The sequence below is a fragment of the Ornithorhynchus anatinus genome, chromosome 5 (assembly GCF_004115215.2).
Source record: "Ornithorhynchus anatinus isolate Pmale09 chromosome 5, mOrnAna1.pri.v4, whole genome shotgun sequence".
In the NCBI taxonomy this organism is placed as follows: Eukaryota; Metazoa; Chordata; class Mammalia; order Monotremata; family Ornithorhynchidae; genus Ornithorhynchus; species Ornithorhynchus anatinus.
The window spans coordinates 57,756,958-57,771,269 of record NC_041732.1 but is presented as its reverse complement, the minus strand read 5'-3'; the positions used below and the strand labels follow the sequence as shown (position 1 = coordinate 57,771,269).

Here is a 14,312-nt window from a genome sequence, read left to right as displayed (position 1 = left end):
CTCTCTGTCGTCCTGTTCTCCGAGCCCATGGCAGCTGCCGCTTCAGGGCCCTTTGCAGCCCACAGAACAGCTCTGCTCCCAACTAGGGAATGAGTATATTCGTTGTTATACTGTAATAGTAATAATTGTGGTATTTTTTAAGTGCTTACTATGTTCCAGATACCATACTAAGCGCTGGGGTGGATACAAGCTAATTGGGTTGGACACAGTCCCTGTCCCAGGTGGAGCTTACAGTCTCAATCTCCATTTTACAGATGAGGGAACTGAGGCCCAGAGAAGTGAAGTGACTTGCCTAAGGTCACACAGCAGACAAGGGGCAGAGCCGGGACTAGAACCCATGACTTTCTGACTCCCAGGCCCGTGCTCTATCCACTACGCCATGTGCTTGTGCTCTCCCAAGCGCTTAGTACAGGGCTTTGCACACAGTAAGCGCTCAATAAGTCTGACTGAATGAACGAACTCCCCAAACCGACAAATGTCACTTCCCCAGCCGTCCCTCCCTGGCTGGTAAGGGGCTTAGTACAGGGCTTTGCACAGAGTAAGCACTCAAGTACAACTGACTGAATGAACTCCCTAAACCAACGAAGGCCACTTCCCAGCCATCTCTCCCTGGCTGGTGGCCAGAATGCCGTGCACCACATGAGGCATGGCCTAGTGGAAAGATCCTGGGCCTGGGAATCAGAGAACTTGGTTTTCAAACCCGACTCTGCCACTTGTCTGCTGTGGGACCTTGGGCAAGTTTCTTTTTTTTAATGGGATTTGTCTCACACCTACTATGTGCAAAGTACTGTACTAAGCAATGGGGTAGATGCAAGTTAATTACATTGAACACAGTCCCTATCCTGCACGGGGCTCGCAGTCTAAGTAGGAGGGAGAAGTCACTTCACTTCTCTGGGCTTTGGTTCCCTCATCTGCGAAATGATGATTCAATAGCTGTTTGCCCTCCCACTTAGACTGTGAGCCCCACGTGGGAACTGATTATCTTCTATCTACCCCTGCGCTTAGTACAGTGCTTGGCACACAAGTGGGCACCAAACAAATGCTACTTTCTGGGTGCCATTCGTCTACTCTTCTGTAGGCCCACCTCACCCGAGCCACCTGTGTTGCCATGACCAGTTCATTCATTCAATAGTATTTATTGAGCGCTTACTATGTGCAGAGCACTGTACTAAGCGCTTGGGATGAACAAGTCGGCAACAGATAGAGACAGTCCCTGCCGTTTGACGGGCTTACAGTCTAATCGGGGGAGACGGACAGACAAGAACAATGGCACTAAACAGCGTCAAGGGGAAGAACATCTCGTAAAAACAATGGCAACTAAATAGAATCAAGGCGATGTACAATTCATTAACAAAATAAATAGGGTAATGAAAATATATACAGTTGAGCGGACGAGTACAGTGCTGTGGAGATGGGAAGGGAGAGGTGGAGGAGCAGAGGGAAAAGGGGAAAATGAGGCTTTAGCTGCGGAGAGGTAAAGGGGGGATGGCAGAGGGAGTAGAGGGGGAAGAGGAACTCAGTCTGGGAATGCCTCTTGGAGGAGGTGATTTTTAAGTAAGGTTTGGAAGAGGGAAAGAGAATCAGTTTGGCGGAGGTGAGGAGGGAGGGCGTTCCAGGACCGTGGGAGGACGTGACCCAGGGGTCGACGGCGGGATAGGCGAGACTGAGGGACGGTGAGGAGGTGGGCGGCAGTTCCCACCCCACCTCTCTGCAACTTAGCAACAACCAACTGGGTCTCGCCCAGTCGGCGAGAAGTGATAATAATGACGACAATAATAATAATGGTATTGGTTAAGTGCTTACTATGTGCCAAGCACTGTACTAAGTGCTGGGGTAGACACAAGGTAATTGGATTGGACACACAATGGGCTCACCGTCTTAATCCCCGTTATTTACATAGGAGGTAAATGAGGCCCAGAGAAGTAAAGTGATTTGCCCAAGGTCACACAGCAGACACTCGGAGCCGGAATTAGAACCCAGGTCCTTCTGACTCCCAGGCCGGTGCTCTATCCCCTAGGCTATGCTGTTCACTCGGTTCCTAAGTGTGCCGACCATGGCGGCTCCCTCTTGTTTTGGCTTGGCCTCCTAGAGAGATCTTAGGCTCTGACGCTAAGTGCCTGCCATGAAGCAGCCAGTGGGTGGGCTGTGGCGGGAGGGTTGAGAGGCAGTCATTCTGGGTGGGGTAGAGTGGGTGTAGTCGGTCAGTCAGTCTGATATTTATTGAGAACTTACTGTGTGCAGAACACTGTACTAAGTGCTTGGGAGAGTACAATACAAAAACATAACAGAAACATTCCCTGACCACAAGGAACTTACAGTCTAGAGGGGGAGACAGACATTAATATAAAGAAATAAATTACAGATCTGCACATAAGTGCTGTGGGGCTGGGATGGGGGGACGAATAAAGGGAACGAGTCAGAGCGATGCAGAAGGCAGTGGGAGATGAGGAAAGAAACGTTTAGTCAGGGAAGGCCTCTTGGAGGAGATGTGCCTTCAGTAAGGCTTTGAAGGGGAGGAGAGTAATTTTCTGTCGGATTTGAGGAGGGAGGGCATTGCAGGCCAGAGGCAGGATGCGGGCGAGAGGTTGGCGGCTAGATAGACGAGAGAGAGGGGCTGGTGGTTGTCAGCCAGGTGACCCCTGGGGATTGCTGGCAACCCTCCTGGCCCCAGCTCTACCAATCAATCGGTCAGTGGTATTTATTGAGTGCTGACTAGGTGCAGAGCACTGTATGATACAGCAGAATTAGAGGGCATGTTCCTCACCCATAATGAGCTTGTGATCTAGAGGGGGAGACAGACATTGATGTGAATAAATATTGGTTCTACAGGCTAAGTTAGAAAATGAATCCAGCTCCATCTTTGGACCTCAATATCCAGGGAGCTAAACCGAATGGTCCTTTTGCCTCCGGGGGCTCTGCATGGCAGGAAAGGGATACCCCTTGGGGTTGTGAGTACCCTCCTTCCCAGACCAATCAAGTGGAGTAGAGAAGGGTGTCTGGCCTGTCACCAGCCCCTCAGATGACAAGAATGCAACCGAGGCTAAAAGCGCCAACCGAAGGTGGAGACAATTTGTGAACCATTGACTATTCACATGGAGAACAGGGTCTGATTCACTTGTGTGGATCTTTGTCTGCATAGAGAGTCAACGTCCCTAATTCTCCTTTGCGGAGGTCAATTGAGCATCTCCCTCCCCCACCCCCTTCACCTCAATTCTAATAACCCAAACCTCAAAATATAGCACCTAACCACAACATGCTCAGCTAAAACCACCTCTAGTTCTAGCACAGCTATCAGACAATACCTCTGGGCTTTTCAGATCAAAATGGATGCCTCTTCTGAGGTAGAAGTTTGCCCTCACCTGAATGGGGCATGTAATGGAATCGATCACCACACCCGGTAGTGTTTCCGCTCAACCCCAGGAGTCGTTCGCAGTTCTCAGGTCGACGCACGCCTCCCGGGTGTTATGAGCCCTCCCCATCCCCAAAACTTAGAAATCGATTTTTACCATATCCCAATCTATGCTGCGGAAGAATGTGTGAGACTTGATATCGGAAAATCCCGTCTGGGGTTGGCATCCAAGTCTCTCTTTGGGATCCTGAGAATATAAGGTAAAAGGAGAAAAATCAAGGCTGTACTTGCTCCCATAAACGGCATTTATACATTTATTAAACAGTGTACATTCGAACAAAGGACTCTCTGGACTTCAGCGTCGACTTTAATCTGTGAAAGATTCTACAACTACCACCTAATTTTCTCGCCCCAAGGAGTCTAAAATGCTATTAACGCAACACACACAAGGTACCGCTCGTCTTTCATCGAGGCTAGAGTCTGTTTTACAACATCCCTTTCTGGAAGCAAACTTCTCATTTAGTAAAAATTCTATTTTCTTCTTCCAAACACTGAACTTAATAACAGTTTTACCTCGATTTTTTTGCTCTGGCTGTAACGGCTACAACACTTGAAAATTGGTAATTGGTGAAATTAAGCCTTCACAGAGTGCCCTCTTTTAGTTCATTCATTCACTCGTATTTATCGAGCAAATACTATGTGCAGATCACTGTACTAAGCGCTTGGAAAGTACAATTCGGGGTAAAATTTGCCCGACCTCGTCAACAGCTTTCGTCCCTAACTTCTTCTCTCCCATAGCTCTCCCGGCTGCTGACGGTAAGGAATCATTTTTATGCCTAGATACTTTCTCCTAAATGTTCTCGGGGGAAAAAAAAACCTTACCTTATTTAAAAATCCTTTTAAGACGTGGGAGGCCTTGACAGAGAGAAATCTTGGAATCCGAATAGGCTTCTCAAGGATCACTACAGTAAATTCAAAAACAACTATTTGAGAAATATGTTTTACAAATTTGGCAACTAAAGAGTGTTCACAATCCCCGGTAGTAAATCACACTATACCATAACTGTCCCGGGTCTGAGTCTGTGTCTTTAGAACTCTGCATAAAGGACTATTCAAAAACTTTTCTCCTTGCACTTCTTTGGGGGTGGCGATTATGTCTGCGATGATGAAGGCACATTTCTCTTCTAAGAAAGGGCCTTTTCAAATGGCTCTGACAGCCTCCAAACAAACTCATGAGATTTTCCGCACTTGTGATTTTAACTTTGGAAAATGCTTTTTAGTAGCCCTTCACAAATATGACTTGAAAGAAGATATTATTCATCTGTCCGGGTTGGGGCCTGTGTAAATGTAAGCAGTATGAAAAACTAGACCCTCACTCGCTTTCTTGGAATCTCAAATTCCCAGTGGTTCCGAATTTATCCGCCCTGGTAGCGCTCCCTCGAATCGTCCACTAGGGGGCCCTTTGGGCTAAATGCATTTATTTGGATTGAGGACGTGACGATAGAATAATAATAATGTTGGTATTTGTTAAGCGCTTACTATGCGCAGAGCACTGCTCTAAGCGCTGGGGTAGATACAGGGTAATCAGGTGGTCCCACGTGAGGCTCACAGCGTGGCTCAGTGGAAAGAGCCTGGGCTTTGGAGTCAGAGGTCATGGGTTCAAATTCCGGCTCTGCCACTTGTCAGCTGTGTGACTGTGGGCAAGTCACTTCCCTTCTCTGGGCCTCAGTTCCCTCATCTGTAAAATGGGGATTGACTGTGAGCCTCACGTGGGACAACCTGATGACCCTGTATCTACCCCAGCGCTTAGAACAGAGCTCTGCACAGAGTAAGTGCTTAATAAATACCAACATTATTATTAATCCCCATTTTACAGATGAGGTAACTGAGTCACAGAGAAGTTAAGTGACTTGCCCACAGTCACACAGCTGACAAGTAGCAGAGCTGGGATGATTATTTGCAAGTGGATGAGGCAGATTTGATCGGTTGTAAAAGGGAGAACGATGGGAATTGCATTCTGAGCACTCAACCCCGTAGGTGGCTCTGGAATTACGACCAGAAACACCCCTCTCTGGCAGGATGCCGATCCATGAGGAGGATGCTCAGGGAGCCCGCCACCAAAGGCGCCTGTGGTCCCGATTCCCAGTGACGAAGGAAAAGAAATGGCCTGCCACCGATTCCCGTGGCCACTCAGAGGGACGGGTCAACTTGTATTGATTTATATTAATGTCGGTCTCTCCCTCTAGACTGTGAATTCCTTGTGGGCAGGGAATGTGTCTGTTTATTGCCACACTGTACTCTCATACAATGCTCTGCATACAGTAAGCACTCAACAGATTCATTCAGATATATTTATTGAGCACTGATTATGTGCAGAGCACTGTACTAAGCACTTGGGAGAGTACAATATAACAAACCGATACACTCCCTGCCCACGATGAGCTTACAGTCTAGAAGGGGAGCAGACATTAATGTGGAATAATGAATAAATTACAAATATGGACAGTGGACTAACTAACCTTTCCCAAGGCTATGGAAATGCATCCAGAGGGGATTTCGTCCCAGCCTCTCGAGGAGTCAGAGAGAAACGGTCGAGGCCCCTTTAAGCGCCTGGGGCTGAACCGCTCAACTAGGTTCTTCGGGCCCTCCCTGGTGGACTGGGCAGGATGGTGGTGGCGCGTGGCACCCGGCACCTACCTTGGAAGAGGTAATCCTCGGTGTTCATGTCTGGATTGTCGGTGATGATATCGAACGGAGACCTTCCGGCCATCATCTCGAACATCAGGACGCCCAGGGCCCACCAGTCCACACTGAACCCTAGGAGCATTGGCATGAAACACGCTCAGGTCCAAGAACCTGGCCTCAGACCCATGGCCTGGAGAAGCCATTCCCTGGGATCCATTTGGGGTGACAAGAGAATAATCATAACCGGGCATTCGTTCAACACTTACTATTTGCCAGACACCGTACTAAGCACTGGGGGGGGGGGGGGGCCGACACCGATTTTCTTTCATCGGGTGGGACACAGTCCCTGTACCACATGGGGCTCACAGTCTTAATTTCCATTTTGCAGATGAGGGAACTGAGGCACACAGAAGTGAAGTGATTTCTCCAAGGTCACACAGCAGACAAGGGGCAGGGCTGGGATTAGAACACATGGTCTTCTGACTCCCAGGCCTGGGCTCTATCCACTAAGCCATGAAAAGAGTCCCCACTTTTGGCAAACCTTAAAAATAGTGTTTTTGGCTGTCTGTAAAAGTGCTTTTATTTTCCCTGGCCAGTGGACGAAGGGAGAGGAATATTACCTACTGCGTAATACTTACTGGGGACAGAACACTCTATTGAGTGCTGTGGGGAATGATAAGGAAGGGGCAAACATGGCCCTTGCCCCTAAGGAATTTAAAATGTATTCAAGGAGTTACAACAAACACAAACACCATATGCAGAAGCACAAAATCCATCTAGGATCTCCCACTGCTTGCCTTTCCCTGTCCCAGAAATCTAGAGGGGAAGGGACCGAGGACTCCCCAAATTCAGGTGCCAGCCCCAAAACTGGGTAACCCCTTAACCAGCTTTTATTGGCACACAAAGGCATGGTCTTAAAGCTACATTTCCATCCCGTTCCCTGGCTAATGCCAAAATAAGGCTACTTTCCCCTGGCCTTCTCCCGCTCCTGGGAAAAATGCACCGTGCAGGGTTTCCAATATTTTGGGATGGAGTAGGGCCAAACAAATGCCAGAGAGGTTGTGGTCCTGGAAAGTGCATTCGCAGACGCCAGTGTCCAGACAGCACAGGAAAGCAAAGCAGGAGGTGGGGTTGCTCAGGTGGGCCTTCAGCCAATTCTTCAAGGTAGAAGAAAAGAGAGGGTGCTCGGACCGAGGAGACGAAGGAGAGCTTGAAGCCGTTATGGAGGCTGTTTCTCTGTTTCTCTAGACTGTAAGCTCGTTGTGGGCAGGGAATGTGTCTGTTTGTAGAATGTGTCTGTTTGTTATACTTTACTCCCCCAAGTGCTTAGTACAGCGCTCAATAAATACACTTGACTAATAGTTTAATATCTATTTGCAGAGCAAATGCATCTGTGCCCATTTGTTTATACCAGATTCCCCTTCCTGTTCAGACTTGGGATAGCAATCAAGGGTATTTATGGAGCGCTTACTGTGTGCAAAGCATTGTACCAAGCACTTGGGAAAGTGCAACATAATGGAGTTAGCAGACACCTTCCCTGCCCAGAACAAGCTTACAATCTAGAGGGAATCTGTTTACTTTGTATGCTTCACATAAAGTAAGCGCTTAACAAATACCAACTTTTCTGCTAGGATTTCTGGATCTTCCTGTCTCGGTTCTGGTCCCTGGGTGGCTGGGCTCAAAATGTGCACTGTCCCTGCGCTGCCCAATCTGGCACTGTGTGCCCTCCCCAAGTGCTTGCCTGTTCTATCCCCCCTGGATGACTGTATCAGCCTCCTTGCTGTCCTCCCAGCCTCCTGCCTCTCCCGACTCCGGTCCAAGCCTCACTCTGCTGCCCAGATCATTTTTCTACAAAAACATTCAGGACATGTCATCCCGCTCCTCAAAAAACTCCAGTGGTTGCCCATCTACCTCTGCATCGAACAAAAACTCTCACCACTGGCTAGAAAGCACTCCATCGCCTTGCCCTCTCTTACCTCACCTCGTTTCTCTCCTACTACAACCCAGCCCGCATGCTTCGCTTCTCTAATGCTAAGCTCACTGTTTCTTGATTTTGCTTATCTCGCCGCCGACCCCTTGCCCACATCCTGCCTCTGGTTTGGAAAGCCCTCCCTCCTCAAATCCGACAGACAGTGACTTTCCCCTACTTTAAAGCCTTATTGAAGGCACAGCTCCTCCGGGAGGCCTTCCCTGACTAAGCGCCCCACTTTCCTCTTCTCCCATTCCCTTCTGCGTCACCCTGACTTGCTCCCTTTGTTCTTCCTGTCCCAGCTCGACAGCACTTATGTAAATATCTGTAATTTACTTATTTAATGTCCATCTCCTCCGCTCTAGACTGTAAGCTCGTTGTGGGCAGGAAATGTGTCTGTTTATTGTTGTATCGTACTCTCTCAAGGGCTTAGTACAGTGCTCTGCACACAGTTAGTGCTTAATAAATTTGACTGACTGAATGAATGAATGCTCTGCACAAAGTAAGCGCTTGGAAAATCCCACTGATGGACCATCTGGTCCAGGAAGTGAAGTCACGTACCATACTCCTCTCCGCGCAGGATTTCCGGTGCGATGTAATTTGGTGTCCCGCAGAACGTGCTCGTAGTGTCCCCAGGACCCAAGCCTTCCTAGGGGGCAAAGTGTTTCAGGAGTGGGTGGACAGCTCACCGAAAAAACCCCTCCACCTGTCAAACTGGCTAGCCTGAGTAATGACTGGGGTCTGGGCTTTCGCAGCTGGATCCCGGGCCAGTTAACATTCCGGATGTGTGCGGGATAGATGGGGAATGATAAAACAGCAGGGGGATGGGATTTCACTGAGCGAATCCGAATGGGAAGCGGTAGAGGCCCAAGAGAGATGAAATCCTCAGGGAAGCCACCCGCTTCCCCTCGCCCCATTCTTTCCCACCCCAACCGGTTTTGAAAGCAGCTTTCCAGGCCCCGGCCATCTCTCCCGGCAACGCCAGCCTCCAGCCCTCCTCCAGAAGAGGTCGCCGCCCTGGCCCGGGACTCTCACCTTGCACATGCCATAGTCGGTGAGCTTGATGTGACCTTCGGCATCTAGCAGAACGTTGTCCAGTTTTAAGTCCCGGTAGATGATTCCTCGCTCGTGGAGGAAGTTGAGAGCAATACAGATTTCGGCAGCATAAAATCTTTCAAGGGGGAAAAAAGGGAACACTGTGGAAGACCCTTCACCGTTCCCAGTGATGAGACATGCGGCCCAGTTAGACACAGGAGTGAGTAGCAAACTGAAGAGGATCCCCGCGGCAGCCTTGCTTCCCATTGGACCCCAAGGCGGGGGATAGATTTCCATCTCCCTCCCGACGAAGCACGTTTTTATGGAGCAGCACGTAAGAGGGAATATGGTAGTTGGAGAGGGTTTGCCTCTCTCCTCGGAACAAGTAAGCATCTGCCAGCCCCCAGTGATTCCCTTGTAAACCTGAGATGCTACCTTGACTGGTTCAGTGGGGCCCGCCGACTGGGCCCTAGCTTCAGATTCGGGCCGAGAAGCCGGAGACCTTAATTTCTCCCCTTTCATCCCCTTACCTCCACACACATCCACACAGAATAACGCCGGGGAAAGTGAAGAAACTCAAGTCCCGCAGTTGTGTGCCCCCAGGGAACCCCGAGATAGCTGCCCGGTGCTATCTTTGACCCACGGAAAAAGCGAGAGTGAGAAAATCCGGCCCTCCCCATGAAATGGCCTTCGGCGGACCGGAGAAAGCTCCCTCTTGTTTTGCCTGGGGGAGAGAGCCTACTGGTGGTCTCAGGGGAGGGGGAAGAGAAGCTTGAGCCCAACTACCTGGCATGCTCTTCAGGGAGCTTTCTCTGCCGTTGCATGTGAAACATGAGATCGCCTCCGTTTACGTACTCGATCACAAGGAATAAGCTGAAAGAGAAGTGGACTCTGTCAGGGAAGGCCCCATTGGCCCTGCCTTGGCCAAGCTCCAGTTGGTTTTACTCAGAACTCCTAAGGCAACATTTCTGAGGTCACGATGAAATTTCCACTGCAGTGGAAAACCCACATCCCAACTGGCTTTTGGGCAGGAACCTCGGGACACCACGCTCCAAAAGCATGGAAAAAGATCCTTCAAGGCAAGGATACAAAGTCTCCACGGTAGATGGCAGGGAGGTTTAAAATAGCAATGATGTTTATGAAAAGCTTCACATCACGATATTTAGATCTGATCTTGAGGACGTGCGACTAATTTGAGAGAAAACATTGAGCTGAGCAGAACACTGCCTCAGAATGATAGAGTCACGCCGAAGAGTGTAAGAAATGAGGATAGGGAAAGCAGAAATTCCCTTTCCAACTGGAGAACACCCTGCGGCGGACTGTATCTGTTTGGTCATTTTCTGGTGGAGCAGGAGGAAAGCCGAGATGTGCTCAGATGGGCTGATTCTGATGAACAGTCTCCTTTGAGGGCTTCTCCCCTGCCTCCCATCCCCACACTGTGGTTCAGTTCATTCAATTCATTCAATAGTATTTATTGAGCGCTTACTATGTGCAGAGCACTGTACTAAGCGCTTGGAATGTACAATTCGGCAACGGATAGAGACCATCCCTGCCCAATGACGGGCTCACAGTCTAATCGGGGGAGACGGACAAAAACAAGACATCATCATCTCGATTAATAGAATCAAGGGGATGTATACCTCATTAACCAAATAAATAGGATAATAAAAATATATACAAATGAGCACAGTGCTGAGGGGAGCACAGTTCAAGGTTCAGTTCCGGGTCCCCTTCTATTCTCCATCTCCATCCACTCCCGGAAGAACTCATTCACTTCCATGGCTTAATCTACCACCTCTATGAGGATGATACCCAAATCTATATCTCCAGCCCTGATCTCTCTCCCTCTCACATTTCCTCCTGCCTTCAAGACATCTCTACTTGGATGTCCTCCCATTGCTTCAAGCTTAACATGTCCAAAACACAACTCTTTATCTTCCCACCCAAACCCAGTCCTCCCTGACTTTCCCATCTCTGTAGATGGCACCCCCATCCTTTCTGTCTCACAAGCCCGTGACCTTGGCATTATCCTCGACTCCTCTGTCATTCGACCCACGTTTTCAATCCGTCACTAAATCCCGTCGGTCCCACCTTCACAGCATCGCTAAAATCCGCCCTTTCCTCTCCAGCCGAACTGCTACCACGTTAATACACTCATCCTATCCCACCTGGAATACTGCATCAGCCTCCTTGCTGACCTCCCTGCCTCCTGTCTCTCTCCACTCCGGTCTATATTTCACTCTGCTGCCCAGATCATTTTTCTACAAAAACATGCAGGACATGTTTCCTCACTCCTCAAAAAACTCCAGTGGTTGCCCATTCACCTCCATATCAGACAAAAACTTCATACCATTGGCTTTAAAGTATTCAATCACCTTGTCCCCGCCTACCTCACCTCAATACTCTCCTCCTACAACCCAGCCCGCACACTTTGCTCCTCTAATGCTAACCTTCTCACCGTGCCTCCATCTCCCCTGTCTCACTGCCAACCCCTGGCCCACGTCCCGCCTCTGGCCCGGAACGCCCTCCCTCCTCTAATCCAACAGACAATGACTCTCTCCACCTTCACAGGCTTATTGAAGGCGCATCTCCTCCAAAAGGCCTTCCCTGACTAAGGCCCCCTTTCCTCTTCTCCCACTCTCTTTTGTGTCACCCTGACTCATTCCCTTTATTTTTCTCCCCTTCCAGTCCCACAGCACTTATGTACATAGCTGTCATTTATTTCTTTATATTAATTTCTGTCTCCCCCTCTCTTGACTGTAAACTTGTTGTGGGCAGGGAATGTGTCTGTTTATTGTTGTACTGTACTCTCCCAAGTGCTTAGTACAGAGATCTGCACACAGTAGGCGCTCAATAAATAGGACTGAACGAATGAATGAATTTAACAGTTACAGAGCCTATACACAGACCCCAACTCGCCGACGTTGGCCACTCAAGGAAATCAGTCTCCTTAAATGATCTGCAGTACGTCATACTGTTTGAATCCTGATTTGTTGCCCACATGGTTGACATCTGCTTCCTGGGGTCGGGGGTGCAGGAAGGGAATGTTCCAAGCCTCAGATTTGGTTGCTCTCTTTCACTTTCATAATAATAATAATAATAACGGTGGTATTTATTATGTGCTTACTATTTGCCAGGCGCTGTTCGAGTTGGACACGGTCCCAGTCCCACATGGGGCTCACAGTCTCCATCCCATTTTACAGATGAGGTAACTACGACACAGAGAAGTTAGGTGACTGGTCCAATGTCACGAAGCAGACACATGGCAGAGCCGGGATCCTTCTGACTGCCAGAGCCGTGCTCTATCCACTAGTCCATGCTATGTTATTCTTTTCTTTGCACAGAGAATTTTAATGCAGTGTCTCACCTGACTGATACCATTTTGCCCTTGAGACTTCCTTTTTTAAGGTAAAAACCAGTAGGCGGGCTGCGGGTAGTTCTGAATTAGAGCAATGATCTCTGACCAGCTACAATTCTGCAAGTGGATGACTTGACTGGTATGGAGCTCTCTTCTCTTTTTGGTGAAGATTTTTCTTCCCAGGAGGGTTTTTCCAATTCCATTCTGAAGTCATGTGACCCAGCTACACTGGCATTCTGCAGGAAAAAGGCCCTGGCATAATCGGGACGGTCTGACCTGGAGCCATTTTTGAAGAAATCTGGGGGAGTTGGGTGGGGAGAGTAGAATTTCACCCACTGCCTCTCTTCCTGACCCTTCTTATTACAATTATTGTTTCCTCCAAAATTCTTAGTACAGCACTCTGCACAGAATAAGTGCAGTGTTGTCTAGTGGTCAGAGCACAGACCTGGGAGTCTGAAGAACCTGGGTCTTAATCCCAACTCTGCCACTTGTCTGCTGTGTGACCTTAGCCAAGTCACAGCTTCTCTGGGTCTCAATTCCCTCATCTGTAAAATGGGGATTAAAACCGTGAGCCCTATGAGGGGCAGGGACTGTGCCCAATCTGCTTACCTTGTATCTACCCCAGCACTTAGTACAGCGCCTGGCACATAGTAAGCGGTCAGCAGAGAAGCAGCGCGACTCAGTGGAAAGAGCATGGGCTGGGGAGTCAGAGATCATGGGTTCAAATTCCGGCTCTGCCGCTTGTCAGCTGTGTGACTTTGGGTAAGTCACTTGACTTCTCTGGGCCTAAGTTCCCTCATCTGTAAAATGGGGATTAAGACTGTGAGCCCCATGTGGGACAACCTGATCACCTTGTATCCTCCCCAGCGCTCAGAACAGTACTCTGCACATAGTAAGCGCTTAACAAATACCAACATTATTAAGTACCACAGTTATTAAATACCATTGGTTGATTGATTCTTGAGGTGAAGCCCATGGCCCCAAAAGCAGTACCATTCAATCAGCCAGTCACTCTCATGAATTCATTCTGGACTAAGCAACTTCCCCCAAAGCTCTGCCCCACAATCTGGTGTCCTGGGGGGAGACTTTCCCTATTATAATTATTATTATTATGGTATTTATTAAGCGCTTACCATGTGCTTACTGAGGGCGGGGGGAATAAAGTGTACAGATCCAAGGGCAAAGATGATGCAGAAGGGAGAGGGAGTAGAGGAAATAAGGGCTTAGTCGGGGAAGGCTTCTTGGAGGAGATGGGATTTTAGGAGGGGCTTGAAGGTGGGGAGAGTAGGATGGGTGATGGTTTGTCAGATACGAAGGGAGAGAGACTTTCAGGCCAGAGGGAGGATAGGGGTGAGGGTTAGCAGCAAGGTAAACAAGATTGAGGTACAGTTAGAAGGTGGGTGTTAGAGGAACCGGTGAGCGGGGAGTAGGAAATCAGAGAGGTAAGACAGGAGGGGGGCAAGATGAGTGAGCGTTTTAAAGCATGGTGTAGTGAATAGACCACAGGCCTGAGAGTCAGAGGGTCCTGGGTTCTAATCCCAGCTCTGCCATTTGTCTGCTGTGTGACCTTGGATGAGTCAATTCACTCTTCTGGGCCTCAGTTACCTCAACTGCAAAATGGGAATTAAGATGGTGAGCTCTATGTGGAACGGGGACTGTGTCCAACCTGATTTATTTGTATCAACCCCAGCACCTAGTACAGTGCCTGGCACAGAGTCAGTGCTCAACAAACACCATCATTATTATCTTGTGCCTTTCTCTCTGCTCCTTTTCATCCCCGTCTCATTACCCGGGATTCCTCCCTTCCCTTGTTTTTACTTCTCTCTCTCTCTCCCTCCTAGATCCTTTCCAGCTCCTTTCACTCCCTCTCTTACTGGCAACCCCCGGTTCTTGCTCTCTCTGCCTCAGCTTAGAGC

General features: G+C 48.9%; 1 protein-coding gene across 9 annotated transcripts in view; it reads right to left on the bottom strand.

Moving 5' to 3' along the window:
- The window catches only part of PRKCZ (protein kinase C zeta), a 190,389-nt gene that overhangs the window by 25,869 nt on the left and 150,208 nt on the right, over positions 1–14,312 (bottom strand). For all 9 annotated transcript variants that reach the window (XM_029065045.2, XM_029065047.2, XM_029065053.2 and 6 more), the window contains 6 exons: positions 9,825–9,911; positions 9,039–9,174; positions 8,565–8,652; positions 6,047–6,166; positions 4,232–4,311; positions 3,507–3,596 (listed from right to left, as the gene is read on the bottom strand). In XM_029065045.2, coding sequence (XP_028920878.1) covers positions 3,507–3,596; positions 4,232–4,311; positions 6,047–6,166; positions 8,565–8,652; positions 9,039–9,174; positions 9,825–9,911 — 601 coding nt within the window. The remainder of the gene's footprint in view (positions 1–3,506; positions 3,597–4,231; positions 4,312–6,046; positions 6,167–8,564; positions 8,653–9,038; positions 9,175–9,824; positions 9,912–14,312) is intronic.